The sequence below is a fragment of the Lissotriton helveticus genome, chromosome 3_1, assembly GCF_964261635.1.
Source record: "Lissotriton helveticus chromosome 3_1, aLisHel1.1, whole genome shotgun sequence".
Lineage (NCBI taxonomy): Eukaryota > Metazoa > Chordata > Amphibia > Caudata > Salamandridae > Lissotriton > Lissotriton helveticus.
In genome coordinates, this window is record NC_136061.1 from 1,264,952,134 (window position 1) to 1,264,969,093 (window position 16,960).

The 16,960-nt window shown below is 48.2% G+C and overlaps 1 protein-coding gene across 4 annotated transcripts in view; it reads left to right on the forward strand.

Annotated features, from left to right (window-relative positions):
* The window catches only part of SCMH1 (Scm polycomb group protein homolog 1), a 407,761-nt gene that overhangs the window by 104,472 nt on the left and 286,329 nt on the right, over window positions 1-16,960 (forward strand). For all 4 annotated transcript variants that reach the window (XR_013608787.1, XR_013608788.1, XM_078681906.1 and 1 more), the window contains exon 7: window positions 7,408-7,496. Coding sequence is in view for 2 of the 4 variants with exons in the window: in XM_078681906.1 (XP_078538032.1) it covers window positions 7,408-7,496 (89 nt within the window). In the remaining 2 variants the exon portion in view is untranslated. The remainder of the gene's footprint in view (window positions 1-7,407; window positions 7,497-16,960) is intronic.

Genomic DNA, 16,960 nt, shown 5'->3' on the forward strand with positions numbered 1-16,960 from the left:
TGGTTAGTGATGAAGAAGGGTAAATTCTGAAGGAGCCACAGTAGGACCATCATTTTATATAGGGCCACCTGCCCCAATGTGTTGACTGGAAGTGTAAGCCATCTGTCTAGGTCAGCTTGGATCCTATGGCTGAGGCTGGCTCCAAGTCATATGAATCCCCAGTTAGTGAAAACTCAGGTGCTGGATCGGCAGGGCAGGGTGCCAGGTCTCATTGTCACTGTTCCCCCCCGGCCCCCCAAGGAGAACCTAGAGTGACTCAAACCAGTTCACCCACAGTCCTGACAATCTCCTGTAGGTTTTGAGGATAGACATGAGGCGGGGGACAGTCTCCGCTGTTTTTGCCACGAAGCTTGTCTCCTTTCTGGTGAAGAATTGGCTTGGTAGTTTGGTCTGCCCTGTTCCCATGATGCACTGGGCCAGGGACAGACTAATTTGCATATAGCCAGGTTCTGAGCTGGGATGGGGCAGTGAGCTAAATAACGGTGATGGATCAAGCCCTGATCTTTGGACTGGGTAAGAGTGGTCTGCTTAATTCAGACACTCTGTTCATCACCACCCCCTTTTCTGAATCATTTTGTCCACCATAAGCGTGGAAGGGTATACTCAGACATGAGTCCCTTGCTCACTGCTCCATCAGGATTCAAGCAAGCCGGGCCGACGACGCCTGAAATGGCAGAAACCGGTCCCCGGAAGCTTGTCTCCTTTCTGGTGAAGAATTGGCTTGGTAGTTTGGTCTGCCCTGTTCCCATGATGCACTGGGCCAGGGACAGACTAATTTGCATATAGCCAGGTTCTGAGCTGGGATGGGGCAGTGAGCTAAAAAACGGTGATGGATCAAGCCCTGATCTTTGGACTGGGTAAGAGTGGTCTGCTTAATTCAGACACTCTGTTCATCCCCACCCCCTTTTCTGAATCATTTTGTCCACCATAAGCGTGGAAGGGTATACTCAGACATGAGTCCCTTGCTCACTGCTCCATCAGGATTCAAGCAAGCCGGGCCGACGACGCCTGAAATGGCAGAAACCAGTGCCCGGAAGCTTGTCTCCTTTCTGGTGAAGAATTGGCTTGGTAGTTTGGTCTGCCCTGTTCCCATGATGCACTGGGCCAGGGACAGACTAATTTGCATATAGCCAGGTTCTGAGCTGGGATGGGGCAGTGAGCTAAATAACGGTGATGGATCAAGCCCTGATCTTTGGACTGGGTAAGAGTTGTCTGCTTAATTCAGACACTCTGTTCATCACCACCCCCTTTTCTGAATCGCGAGCAAAAGGACATCATCAGCATGGAGGGCAATTCTGTCTTCAAGCTCCATCCCCTAGTCAAAGCCACAGTCCTGGGCATTGCGGTGTATCCAACTTGTTAGAGGCTGTATTGCCAGAGCACAGGGGAAAGGGGGCACTTCTGACTGATGCCCCAGTGAATTGGAAATCTGTGGGAGACCACTCAGTCAACCCTCACCTACGCTTGGGGCAGAGCGTACAGGGTCTGGATATAAGATAAGAACCTGTTTCCTAGATTCGTTTTGACCAGCATCTCCTGGAGAAAGACCCAGTCCTTCTCAGAGTCGAAGAGCATCAGGGCTGTGGCACACTTTAAGCCCTTGAATCTATCTGGGGCAAGATGGAGCCTGCAGATCCAGTGTCTGGTGCTTTTTGTCTGGAAATAAAACTGCATCGATCCTGGTGAATTAGGCTATTGAGGACCGTGTCAGGCATCTCACTAGTAGTTTGGCAAGCATCTTAACCTTGGTATTAATACATGAGATGGTCAATAAGATGCACACTGATCCGAGGGCTTGTCGGGGTTTCAGTAAGACCTCTATAGTGGGCAGGTCTATTTCCGGCAGGAAAATGACCTTGGTCACACGCCTCCATGAGCATCGCAAAATGGGTTTTAAAATGTGTGCTCGCATTCTGCAATAGTATTCTGTGGGAAACCCATCTGGGCCAGGGGTTTTCCTTGAGTTGAGATCTGCGAGGGCTTTGCCGAGCTCCTCCTCCGTCAGGGCCCCTTCCAGTGCATCTCTCTCCAGTAGGGTTGAGCCCCACTCATATAGCCTTGTGGCGAGGCCTCCTGACACATACGGGCATCATCCAAACATAGTTGGAACAGGTTGACCCTCTCTACAGCCACGCCTTCTCAGTAACTCAGGAAGATTGCCTCCATTGTAGGTTACAAGTTTTAGAATTGAGATTTGCAGCTGTGCTATATGGGACAGGGATTCTCGGGCCTGTCCTCAGATACGAGAACAAGGTGTTCCCCCGTATAGTGACCTTACAAGCCTCTCATAGTATCCCTTGGACATCCACACTCCCTTAGTTGGTGTTAAGGAATGCTTCTAGTTCTGTTTCCACGGCCTGTGTGAGTTGTCTGTCAGTAAGGAACCAAGTGTTGAGACACCATACTTGTCGCTTCCCCTCTCCACAGGTGTCTCCCACCTTTAGGGTGATTGGTGCATGGTCCAATATTCCCCTGGTGAGGATCCAAGACCAGCTGCGGGCAATAAAAAAAATCTGTCTGGAAGAGTAAGCCATGCGCTGCCAACGTGTGTGTATTCCCATGTTGTGGTGTTCCAAGCACGCCAGGAGTCCCAGGCTTGGGGCCCAGCAAGCCAGTCCCTTGCCCTCCCTGTGCTCTGCTGCGAGCATTCAAAGGAAGTCTAAGTGGCCCAGGACATCACTAAAGTCCAACCTCATGATGTGTTAGCCAGTAGGGAGAGGTAGTATCAAGTCCCGAGGTGATCATATTGTGGAGGTCGCTAATTGTGGGGGGACATGTAAGCGAGCCCTCCTCCCAAGCCTCCACCAGTATGAACCACCCTAAAACATCTTGGCTCACACAGGGTACCGCCATAGGGAAGGAGTTGTGTAGAAGGATTGCTACTCCCTTGGAGTCATGGTCAAAACCCACGTGGTATACTCTGGTGTTCCCATACCTAACCAAGAGGGCCATACCTACGGATAACTGCTGAACAGATCCATGCTTTACACAGTCCAGCAATCTGTTAACTTTGCTTGTCATAGTCATGAATGCCCTCATGGTGGGTTGTGTGGAAGCGTGTCGGGTCGGTAGGTCACCCCATGGGCATTGCGAGGCCTCGATTGCCTCCCGACGCACTCTAATGTAGGAGTGGGGGCTATGGTGGAGCCTTGGGGAGTGTGGTGGTGTATAACATATATGCCTGATGCGGTGCTGCTCAAAAAAAGTATAACAAACTAAACATTAGAAACAGAACCAAAACCCCAGCACCCCAACTCCCCCTCTCCTGATACTCACCCTCCACCCCAATTGAAGCATCTGTCACCCAAACTGAAACCTCGTCATAACAGTGGGCAGTAGCAGAGCCCAACCATAAAGCCTCCACCCCCATGGCCCCAGTCTCAAGAGGTCCTAAACCTTTAAGGTGGTTCTGGCTCACCCTAGTATAGCCCAATCAGTTAGAAGTGTTGTGCCCCCTTTGTGCTATTATCTTAGTTACTAACAGTCAACCGGCTCAATCGAGACTGAGGCCTTCACAGCATTAACCTCCTTTGTTTGTGAGAGGTACCCTCTTCTCTGAGTCTGAGGTAGCTGAGGCACATGTGCGATCTTGGCGATCCCTTTGGGGCCAATTCTTGCGGCTGTCAGTGGTGCGTTCAAACACCGCCTCAGCCTTGTGTCTGCGAGTCAAGCGATCGGGCTGGATGGTTGTTGGTTGGGAGGCAGGGGGTGTTGTTCATTAAACTACTTTAAGGACACATCCGGCAAATAATACAAATGGGATTTGCCCCCAGAAATAACACTGAAGCACGCTGGAAAGAGAAGCATGTATTGCCGCTCCATGGCTTTCAGTTTTTATTTCACCTGATCGTACGTTTTGCATTAGGCTTGAACCTCCTGGTGTAGTCCGGAAACACCATTGATATAGAAGTTGGCCCTAGGTCCATGTCTCTTGCAGAATCGTGTCCCTGTTTCGATAGTTCAGGATCTTGTCATTCAGCAGACGGAGTGGGGAGCCGGGGGAGTCGTTTCAAGGCCAGAGACCTATGTGTTCATTCGATTGTAAAGCAGGCCGACAGCCAGGTGGGCTCAATCCATAATTTAAGCCATAGTCCCAGGAATACCTCAGGTGTCCAACTTTCCACTCCCTCGGGAAACCCAACAAAACTGAGGTTACTCCTGTGATTGTGGTTTTCAGCCCTGGCTGTGAGGATCTTGGAGACCGAGCTCTGCTGGGACACCTCGGTTTTAAGGTTACAGACCTGGTCTCCATTTCAGCAATGTGCCCTTCGGCTACAGAAACCATTGCAGTGGTGTTGCAAAGATCCTGGCACAAGATGACCACATCAACTCACACATCACTATCTTGGATTCAGGGGCTGAGGGCGAGTCCTGGATCGCCTGAAGGATTACAGTGGTGTCCCCACCTTCCTGTGCCTGGGCTGTCTGTGGTTCCTCGCCTGCCCCCTACTTTTTCCCACCTATGAGTGCTTTGGATTTGTCAATTTTAGACTAGGCCAGTGTAGCTGGGGCTCTATCATGCTCCATATTGGCCTGAAGGGTCTGCCTTATTTGTCTGGTAGCTCACCAGTGAACCAGAGGCCCCCCAGTGGCCCTGTGGTGTACACAGCACTTGATAGCTGGCAGACTTGCCCTGCGCTGCACACAATGCAGATGGCATGAGCAGCTGAGGCCCTCGGGGAACGGGCACCTGCTGTAGGGACTGCCGCTGATTGGCCCACGGCTGCACTGCTCGTTTACTACTCTCCCCTACCTTTCTGGGTATTGTGGGCTGCTCAGGGTGTCAAATGAGCCCCATCAGGCCTTCTCTTCGGGTACACCCCCTCCTGGGCTGAACAGAATCTTGTGGTTGTTCCCTTCACGGCTATATGCAGGGTGGGGCTCCCTCTTAACACTCCAGGGCCCTGTAGTGGGAGATGCAGTCCGGCCACCCCCTCCCCCCTGGGCAATATCTGGAGATGTGGCGGGAGGCCCGCCCTTCCTGGGCAGGCTGTGGCAGCGTGGTGGAATCCGCCACATCTTTCATGCAGTTCCCCTCACCGCTGTTGCTCTCCCTCCCCCGCAATTGGGTCTGAATCCCCCAATGGGGCTAGGGACCAGCAAGGAGGGTCGGCTGTCCCAGCGCTGTCACGGATTTCAAGGGTGCACCGGACGAGCCTGGTCAGGCGAAGAACTTCCTCCAATTTGCAGCTGCCACAGGCCCCACAGTCAAGGTCAGCAGCTAGGCAAGCGGCTGTGTCCCTGCGGTCTTGTTCCAGGATCTATGTGCATCCAAGGCAGCTAGGTAGGGGCCAGCCGATACGCCAGCACCACAGAAAAATATTAAGGGTCGGGCGGGCGCTCAAGAGTGAGCGACCGCCATCTTGCCCCTCTTAGCTCTGTCCCCGTGAGGAGATTTCATAAAGGTTTGGTACTTGTTTCTTTCAAAACTCTTTGTGATGCCACAGTTGTGACTGGGTCTTTACACTTCTCATGTGTATGCCCTTTGAGCCAAGGCATACATTCTGGCTGCGTTTCCTGACTTTTAAGACCATCTTCCTCATTGTGATTACATTGCATAAGTGAACTTCAGGCACTTTAACCACCCTTTAACACCTTTTTTCCAGTCAACTTGTTGCTGAAGGCATGAATGGTATTTTTGCCAAAGTTTGAGACTCCCTTCCACTCTGGCCAATCCATCATTCTGCCAGAATTCCTTGCCCCATCCGCCCCTCACGAAAGACGAGGAGAAACTCCAACAACAGGAAGCTTTTACATTGATTGTACCAAGGATCATTGAGTGGACTCTCAACTTTTTGTGTGGTTCGCTAGAGCAAAAAGAGAAGGCTATGCAGAAGAGGGCACTATCGAGGTCAATAGTCCTCTACATTAAGATATGCTACGCACTGACCAAGAAGCAGTCTCCAGAGGGTCTGAGAGATAAATCCACCATGGCTAAGGCTACTACCACTCTGAGAGCATGAAGAAGGCATGTCCTTGACATCTGCCAATCCTTATCGTTGGCACTGTGCACACGTTCATCATGAAAAACCACTGCCATGACAGCCAGATCCATTTTGCCCCTTCCGTTCTCTGAGATTTTGTTTGGTCTGAGTCCACCCACAGACCCTGCATCTGTGGAGGTAGTGCTTTGAAATCTATTCTAAGGTGATGACTATGCAGTTGGGTATCTCCATCAGAAAAAACAAGTTGTTTATCTACGGAAACACTTTCTGTTGGATACTCAAATCTACCTGCAAATTCTTCACCGCACTCCCGCCTCCCAATTCTGTAGAGTGGCCTCTTTTAACACCTTAAAACGTCCTAAGTTAGTATTGAGCATCAACAATTGTTCATCTCCACATATGAAGGTGTGGAAAGGGAAAAGACACGAAATTGATGCCAGCCCGTTAGGGGTTGTCCTTATATGCAGGTCCCCTCTGCCACTTACGAGGCTGTGTTGAGTCAGTGCTGAACTGCGCGGCATGTGGGAGTACTGCTTGGAGAAAAGTTTTCCAAATCCAGTCTGACACCTGGGAAGTATTCTAAGGTGAGGAATCTGCAGTTAGATAGGGTGTCCACCAGACAGAGCATTACTCAAAGTATGTAACTTGTTCATCCCTTCAGTAGAATGTAATAAGCTGTGATGCATGGGCACAATAAGTAATGCGGATTAAAAAAAAAAATAAACATAATGTGCAAATTTGCCTAAAGTTTGGGCATGGTAATATACATGTAATGTTAGCTCATTATCTTGTGTAAGTAACTTTGCCAAAAACAGGATTATTTTAGGATGATTGCTGTGAAAATAAAGTGTAAGGTTTTACTGCATAGCAATTGTTTGCCATATTCCCATGTTTGCATTGCATGTGTAGAAAAGTTTAACATTTGCCGTACTGCAAGCTAATTTTTGGGACCATTCAGTTCGATGTTGAGTCTGTTATCAATAGTTTTTTTACTGCAATCCGAAGTTCTCATCCTCAGCTGTTTTGTACATGTCCGTTTTGAGCTAATAATCTTTTAATAGCTTCTCAGCCAGCTAATCACATTTTGTATCAGTGTGCTCTACTAGTGCCATCTACTTGTTCCTTGTTATTCTGTCTCTCAAAAAATCAGAAATAAACTGGCTAGTAGTAAATGTTTGCCCATGAGCACATTAATGTGCTTCTTTTTAAAAATAACAACAATGACCTACATTCCAAATTTCTTTTTAGGAAAAAAAATGTATCTAAATGAAGGACCATGTGTGTGTTTCAGTGTAATGCAAACACTTAGTATTTTTGTGTTCAGGCAATGTATTGAACCACTTTTGTATTTGATCATTGTAACGTTAATCAAAAGGTGGTTCATATTATCCGATGTTTTCAGTTACTGTACAATAAGGAATCCATACTTCTTGCTTTAAGTTGTCAATCTTGCTCTTCCCAGGGTTTCGGTTAAATGCCTCATCCTGGCCGATGTTCCTTTTGAAGACTCTGAATGGGGTTGAGATGGCACCAGCTAAGATATTCCACAAGGTAATACGCTTCACTCTTCTGAAAACTTTACTTGCTCACACATCTTTATATTCAGGAATTCTAAGAAACAAATGGGGTCAGATATATTATTGGCCAGGTCTCATCTCACACACTGTAGTGACACAGTGTCTGAGATGCGACCTGGCTGACTGTTTGCACTGTACAAGTTGTATCAGTCTGCCACATGGCAAAGAGCCTGCTCACAAGAATTTGTTAAAGTTCTGTAGTGCTGTAAGTTGCAGCAGACCTCCTTCTTGCATTTGCCATTATTGCAGTCGCACCTTCTGCAAGGTTAGCGCAGACTTTTAAAACTTTCCCAAAAACACGAAGAAACCAGTCCTGGAGTTATACAAAAATAGAGCACGGTAACGGAGAGCAGCCTGTGGAAAGCAGCTTGTGGTGGTGGTGGCATCTTCTCTAGGTCTGGTGCCATCCTCAACTGGTTTTGCACAATCTCAGCTGATCACGCCTTTTATGTACATTATGATTGTGGTTAAAGAATAATTTCAGTCGTAGTCTGCTTGGCTGTTTTCAGAAAAACTAGTCAACAAATAGATGACATTGGTACCAGTTCCCCTATGTAAATTCCACCATGAAGGGAAGTTGACTGTGCTGTTAACAGCTTTAAGCATAGGCATCTTTCTAGAATCTGCATGCTCTGTGCCTACAGACAAAGACTATACTTTTCATCGACTTCACTTTCGTCTGAAACACGTTATTGCAAATGTCGTCCGTGTGATTTGCAGCCATATTTTGGGAACAATTTTGAGAAAAGTAAGAGTTCCCCGCGCACTCTCACAAGTACATTAAACTTTGGTTTGGTAACTCGTATTGTACTGGTTTATATTGGCGTCAACTATACGATTCAAGGACTGTTGATGTGTAGTCCGGCCTGGCAGCTCTCCTCATCTTATTAAGGATGCTTTGTTTAGGGCACGGGACATTGTGGTTGACAGAACAGGGCCTTTCTATCCTTCTCTGGGTCCTGAATCAGTGCAAGGCAGAAGTGGGGATGTCTCTTAGCAATTTCCCATAAAGACTTAATTTGAAGTCTTCATCGCGTGCTCTTAGTTGCTTGAGGATGTTCCAGGCTTTGTGGCTTCTCAAATGGACACGCAGGCCAGGACAAGCCCTCCGGTGTTTTCAGAAAGAGCCATCCAAGGTTTGCTAATGGCTCTTCTGTGTTTCACAAAGAGAAGGAATCGAATGCACATTTTCTTTTTTGGTATCTCAGTTTTATATAATGTTAACATACAAAGAACAAATATAAAACATGCAGTTGGGTGTCAGATGCCTCATAAATGGAATTACCACAGTGGGTTCATACATTAATCATCAAACAGCTCAGTGTGAATGGCATACTTACATAAGTACCACAATTACTTTGCAAGCTTGCATTGAAGGCAGTCCATGAACTCCAAATTTAAAAGTATTTCTGGTGTAACCCACAAGCTTTATAGGCCAGTTATAGGCCAGTAATTCCATTTTAGCACAGTAATCCATGCCTCTTAACTCATTCTATCAGTGAAGAGACCTGCTTTTCCCTTCAGTGGTGCTCCATATCACTCTTTAACACCACATATCCCATAGGCACCAAAGTGCGAACATTGCGAAGGCCACCTAAGGTATCCATCAGTTCCAGGAGGACAATCTTGGGGACCATTCTAGCCTTTGACCACCATCTGTCCCAATCTTTCATTGATTGCTTTCCAATAGGTGTCAATCACTCTGACACTCCCATACAGTATGATAGTAAGTGCCTGGTGCAGGGTTACATCGAAGGCAGTCAGGATTTGTCACCCAACCCATGCACTAGAGTCATGTCAGGCAGTGCTAAAACCTATATATGTAATTAAATTGAACGAATTGAAAACACAGAAATAACCAGCTCCCTAGAGGCCGTTTTATCTTCAGTTCAATAGTCATCCTGGAGGGCACCAACATCCCCCTCCTATGCTGCCCTAATCTGCAGAAGTAGGTAAGTAAAGTGTAATAGTAGGGCTTATAGAGACTTTAAATGGCCCCCTTCCCTGTCACCCAATTATCAACCTAATCCCAAGAGCGCTATTTTTGTGGACCATCTTTAGCTTGTCTCAACATGAATACACGGCATGCCTCACCTGTAAATATTGGAAAGATTGTGATTTATGGAATTGGAACTCCATTACTAAATCCCCAATTATCTAATATGGCAGCCCATCCATAAGGCTCCATGGATTGATTTACCTATTAAGTCCCACCATGAGTAACCAAACGTCTGCTAGTTTGTGCCAGCCATGTACCATGCCACAGGGGAGTAACCACAGATATTCTTTTCAACCATTTAATGTGTTTGCACTCTGCTTCCCAGCATAGAATAGGCAGTGTAGTCACTGGAGGTACAGAGTGGGAGGTGTGGGGGGCTTGGTGGGGAAGGTGGTTGGAAGTCAGGGGTTGGTTTGTTGCCATACAATAAATTCTATAATCCCTAGTCGTGAGCAGTTACATTTCGTGGATGGCAGTATAAAGAGGTAATGCTGGAAAACAGACAAAAAACTGGGAAGGAATTTTATTTTATATAATGCCCCGCAACCGACAGATTTGTGATGTGTGATGGCCCACTCTATAAGTTCTTTCAAATGCAGCCCTGACCCTATCCATCCTGTGTGGAATCACCCTTTTGCAGGACCAGTGAAGATTTCCACCAATTCACCCTGAGACCTAAAGCATCTCCGTACATTTGCAGTATTTGCACGAGTCAGAGAATTGTGATGGCAGGCTGCTGGATGTACATAAAAGCATACTGGACACTCTGTCACTGGAACCAAGCTATACCTGGCTGATGAGCCCTAACTAGGGCAAAACCGGTCCTGGGATGCTTGTGTTCCGTTTCAGGGAGGATCTGGCATGCCAGTTCGGGCTGCACTGTTCCCAATGCAGCAGCCCATTTGCATATGGCGGGGTCCAAACTGAGGTGGCATAATGTGGAAAATAACAGTGGGATGGAATGCGGCCCCAAGTAATTACCAGTGACTGAGAATAATTCAAGCTTTCCATCCATCACTTTTTTGTATACTTTAAATAGACATACAAAAGCATGTCATCAGCATACAAAGAGATTTTATCTTCATGGTCATGCCCTCAGCGTAACCTCCGTACACAGGTATTAACTCTTATCAGTTCTGCCAGGGGTTCGAAGACAAATGTGAAAAATAAAAGTGAGAGTGGGCAAACCTGACAGGCACCTCTTTGTATGGAAAAGGAGGAAGACCGCACACTGTTGACCCTGACTTGCCTCCATAGGTTGGTGTATAGAAGTGTTTCGATCAAATGGCAAAAGCATGTGTTAAATTCCATCTTGTGCAGAACTGCCAACATAAAAGTCCAATGTACTGTATCGAAGGCACATACTAGATCTACCTGCAGGAGTACACTGTCCTCTGTTAATTCGCCTGCACAAGCGGTGCCTATGGCTGTGATGTCCCGGATGCCCGGCAGGTGTCCATAAAGCCCAAGTTGGATAGTCTGACTATTCTGGTGCCCACCAACCACCCAGAATCAACTGGTGTCTTAGTAGAAAAAGTCAGTGTCGAGTGGTACTCTCAAAGACCCTCCAGCCATAGGGACTTGGCAACAGGAGTGGCCAGGAAGGGTCGCTACCACCACCTGCAACACAGGGTAGCTCCGTGTTACAGTGATATAATATGGGCATCCTGAAAATATCCTCCACGTTACACTCCTACGGCATACCGCTGTCTAGGCAGCGACAATTGGCAAAACTCGCCATTGTAAAAAAAAAACACACTTTTGTGGTACTACCATTGATTCCGTGTGCCGACCATTGCACACTCTTATTTTGAAAAACCCGAACAGGAGCGGGTTGGAATTATCACCGTTCTGCCGATATTACGATACTCCATACCATTTCAGCCCTGAAGAGTCATTGGGTTAACACCCTTACTGACGAAACACGTGTCGGCTAGTTTCTTTCTGTATGGATCTCCTTGATAGGAGAAACATTCACATACTTATTAAAACAGGAATGAAAAGAACATTCGTGTGTGATCTTATCCTGTGAAGACTTAAACTTGATTACTCATATCGTTAGTACTGTTGTGTGCGCTTGATTGGTTAGTTCATTTATCATAAGGGTTAGCCTTCTTACCCTTTGGTTTCAGAGTTTTAGGGTTCTCTCTGAACGAGCAGCACCAAACAACTTTACCCCATTGTGACCACTCAACCACTACATGTTGTGCGCCATCCAATTCTGAACACTGATAACCCTTCGCGGAACTGTAAACCATGGGCCTCAGTGTAGTTCGGGTGCCATGTGCTTTGTTGCAAATCAGTATTCAGTCCCCCACCTGGCCACCACCGTATCCGCAGGGAGCACTCCCAGCCCCAACTCATGATCACTTCTGACCCACCACAGCCAGGCATCTATGGGAGGCAGCGGCCTCACAGGATCATGTACTTCCGTTATGGTGGAGAGTGTGGCTGCATCCCACAATGCGTTGGCGCCCCAGAGTTAACTGTTTCAGTAGAATCAAGGGGCATAGATCTCTGTTGACATTAGCTTTTTGCAGGTCTGGAAAGGCATTTCTTTGGACCTGTGGTTTGTTAAAGTGACTCTCGCTTCTGGTGATAGTCGTTCCTTGCTGAGCCCTTTCTTTACCTCCCTTCCTCCACCCAGATCGTTGCCACTAGACAACTTGTGGATCAGTTATAAGTTCTGCACATCACTGATGGCTGTTTTCACATCCTGATCTAGCATCCATATAGGGGTTTCCTAGGACTGTATGTATGAAAATATGCACAACACATACTGTCAAAGATAAATGTTCAAACTTATGAAAGTCAATAAAAAGCATTTTTTTAAATGGGGGTTTCCTAGGTTTGTAGCCAGAGGCAAATGTTTTAAGTGGGATTACTGCTGTATGGGCTGAACTCGAGCTGTTGTAGTATTTGGCTAATTCCTGCAGATACATTGCATCCATTGTTACCCCTAGCAGGCCAACTTGCTGGTAAGGGTTTCTTCCCACTATTCACCCTTCCTTTAATCACAGCACGGCTTTGTGACATAGTGGTGACAATGAGTAGGAAGACTCCATCTTTGATCCGGTCTCAGAGCCTCTGTTTCAGTGGAGCCCATCCGGACAAAGGGTAGAAAGTGTTTCTCCTCTCCAGGGCTCCATGAATCTTCATATTCTGTGGGCCTCTTTGAGACCAGTGCTTTATACGTACATTCTGAGATTTAAAACTGTATTTCTTATGCTTAAGGCCCCTTTTGTTTTTTATTTAAGTTTCAGTAACAAATCAATCTTTAACAGGTACCTCGCAGAAGTAATATATCATTGCACACTATAAAGTCATACAGAGAGTGCATCATAGTGAACAGTATACATACAGTATGTGAAACCAGCAAGTAATTTGCATATCTATGGACATAGAGGGAAACTACCAAAGGTGCTTCACAACCATAGGCGTCTGACCACTAGGAATGGTGTCATGGCACCCCCAATAAATGGCACATCTACCCATCATCTATGTCTATTAACCATCTCCACAACACATTGTCACTACCAATAGCACATATCATTCTGATAACCCCTAACTTGCCATGATGAGCCTTCCCTGGCACAAAGTCACCTTAAACTTTGCCAGCATCAGCTCATTAACTGTCAAACTACATACTGGTGTTGGGATTTCTCTAACATATTCCTACATCACCAGCAGCAGGGTGTCGAGCAGCACATATTCTGTCATAATTGAAAGTTTAATAAATATAATTTGCTAGTACAGATTTTATGACTGAACATTACAATGAGAACAGCCTTAAATCCTCCCCTGAATGCCCATGCCACTTTAATGTAGTGATAACATCTGGTCCAAATAATGTTATATCTAATGGATTATAACAGAGTTTTTGAAGGAATTTGAAATCAAGCAGTCTTTAAATTGACTCCTCCTTCATGTGCATAAAGCTGAAGGATAATTATTTATCTGTCTCTCAGGATTCCAGATTCCTCCTTACTCTTTATGGCTAGTCCTTAAACCTTTCACTGTCTTCAAACATGGAACAGGGTTATAAATGCTAGACATTAGTATCCGCCAGTCATGATTGCTTATCGGTTATGAGAGTAGCTCAATAGCCTGGTGTTCCACAGGAAAAGAAGGGCCTCAAGCCTAGACCTTTCCTTGCAGCTGGAAAAAGAGAAATACATCCAGTGGTGTGGCGTCTCCTAAGGCTTTACATTTTGGTAGTGTCAGAAACATGTTTCTGATCAATACTTCTAACTGCAGATCCCACACGGTGTGAATTTCCCCAGGCTGCAGACTAGACCTGGAAAACTTCAAATCAGTCTTCCTGCCTGCCCGTAGGCGGCTCTGTGCAAATCTATGACAACGCTATTCCAATCGAGAAGTGACTAGCAGAGATGCATATAAGCGCCTCCCATGTGCGCTGATGTCAGTTCCGTTCTTTTTTCCTCCTTCTTCCTTCACTTTCTGAAGAGATTGTCTTCCAAAGTTTCCATTGTGTTTTAGGGACATGTCACCGCCTGAAACAACAAGGTTTAAATGTTGAAGGGACTTTCCCAAGCAGATGCATGTAACAGGCCCTATGAGGTGTGCCTGTGGTGCTTGAGTTGGATGTAAGACTCTATGGCTTGCAACAGCTGCGCCCAGATGAATCCAAAAGCCATCTGAAAACGTGACATGAAGCTCTATGTAGTGAAATACTGGAAGGCTCGGCACCGGTCCCGCTCCAGGTTGAAGCCAGGAGCGCAGGCCCGCTACTAAAGTTATTCCCAAGGCAGATCTTCTTTGCGGTCAAAATCTTCACGTAAGACCAAAAAAAACATAAGAAGTCCAAGTGGGACTTGGCCTCTTCCCACCAACCTCATTCTTCAGATGCTGCGAGGGCGTCACTGTGCCTCCAGTTCTTGCTCCTGTGCCACGGAGTAGCTGATTCCGTACTTGATCCTAATTCTCCCTGAGTTACTGGGTCCATTGGCAATGCCGCAGGAGGTCAAAGCCTTTCAAGAGGCCATGCTGCAAGTATCCACAGGACCCCACAGTCAAGTTACCCCTGGTGGGGTTGCCCATGGCACTGTCTGTGCTCCTTGAACCTGTTTTGGGTTCTACACTGGCAACAAAATCCATGTTGGTCCTTGAATGTGAACTCGGGCACTAACACCGCTGGAGGTGGAACCTCAATGTGTTTTGGAATCTGACTCCGAGTTTGTTTTGTCTCGAACGAGGCTAGGAATGAGACTAGGTTCAGATCTTGAGGCCTATACTGCATCCATCAGACTGAGTCAAGATTCAACCACAGCGCAGCCATTACACCAACTCTTAGGCTCTGACTGACCGTGGTGGGGATGGGGAATGATACCTGCTGTTCATGGCGGGCAATAAGTACTTTCGGTTTGCCATGCTCACTTTTGACTTCACCAGTGCCCTTCGGGTATTCATAAAGGTGATGGTGTGTCCCACTACGCCGGATACACACTCGACCCCATCTTCTCATCCAGCAAGCACATCGCCTTCAGCCACGCCACTGGACGGACCACAGCTGCGTCCACTTCAGCTTCAATAAGAACACGATCCACCACCACCAGCAACAGGTCGCACGCAGAAACTGGAACAAGATCACAGCCGACCAGCTCGCCGCAGCCCTGAGCCAAGACCCCCCCGCCAGCTCCGCGAACTCCAGCCAGGCCGCCAACAACCGCACGAAGTGGATCAGCAACTGCGCAGACGACCTCGCCCCACTAAGGACCCCGCCCAGCAGACCCGGCAGTAAGAAAGCACCTTGGTTCACCGACAAACTCAAGAGCTCCAAGAAGAACTGCCGTGCCCTCGAGCGAGCCTGGCGCAGAGACCCTACACCAGACAACATGACCACCCTCAAGCTCGCAACCCGAAAACACCACCAACTGATCCACACCACCAAGAAAACCGCATTCAAGGAACGACTGGACAACAACGCACACAACAGCAAGGAACTCTTCAACATCGTCAAAGAGCTCTCCAACATCGTCAAAGAGCTCTCCAATCCCAACGCCGGAAACAACGACATCACCCCATCACAAGACCTCTGCAACTCCCTCGCCTCCTACTTCCACAACAAGATCGCAGACATACACAACAGCTTCTGCACACAACCAACGCACCCTATGACCGCACCAACGACCCCCACCACCACCCTCCGCGCCTGGACCACGATCACCACCGAAGACACCATCCGCACGATGAACTCCATCCACTCCGGATCCCCAACCGACCCCTGCCCTCACCACATCTTCAACAAGGCCGACGCTGTCATCGCACCCCACCTGCGAGACATCATCAACACCTCCTTCACCACCGCTACCTTCCCAGAGAGCTGGAAGCACGCCGAACTCAGCGCTCTACTGAAGAAACCATCAGCGGACCCCACCGAACTCAAAAACTACCGCCCCATCTCGCTCCACCCGTTCCCGGCCAAAGTCATCGAGAAGACAGTCAACAAGCAGCTTGCTGCCTTTCTCGAGACAAATGGATCCCTCGACCCCTCGCAGTCCGGCTTCCGGGCCAACCACAGCACCGAGACCGCCCTCATCGCAGCCACCGATGACATCCGAGCCCTGCTCGACAGCGGAGAAACTGCGGCCCTCATCCTCCTGGACCTCTCCGCAGCATTCAACACTGTCTGCCACCGCACCCTAGTGCAGCGCCTCTGCAACGTCGGAATCCAAGAGAAGGCACTAGATTGGATCATCACCTTCCTCGCCGGAAGGACACAGAAAGTCCGCCTCCCCCCGTTCAGATCAGAAGCCACTGAAGTCATCTGCGGCGTTCCTCAAGGCTCCTCGCTCAGCCTCACCCTCTTCAACGTCTACATGAGTCCCCTCGCGGCCATGGCACGCCAACACAACCTCAACATCATCTCTTACGCCGACGACACCCAGCTGATCCTCTCCCTCACCAGCGACCCCGCCACCGCCGGAGCCAACCTACGCGAAGGGATGACAGACGTAGCCGAGTGGATGATGAACAGCCGCCTGAAACTGAACTCAGACAAGACGGAAGTCCTCATCCTAGGCCCGTCACCCTCCGCCTGGGACGACTCATGGTGGCCCACCGCCCTGGGCAGCGCACCCAAACCCACAGACCACGCACGCAACCTGGGCTTCATCCTGGACTCCTCCCTCTCCATGACCAGACAAGTCAACGCCGTCTCCTCGTCATGCTTCAACATCCTGCGCATGCTACGTAAGATCTTCAGGTGGATCCCCACCGAGACCAGGAAGACGGTCACCCAGGCCCTCGTTACCAGCCGACTGGACTACGGCAACTCCCTCTACGCCGGAACCACCGCCAAACTCCAGAAGAGACTCCAGCGGATCCAGAACGCCTCAGCAAGACTCATCCTCGACATCCCCCGACACAGCCACATTTCCGGACACCTAAGAGACCTGCACTGGCTTCCGGTCAACAAG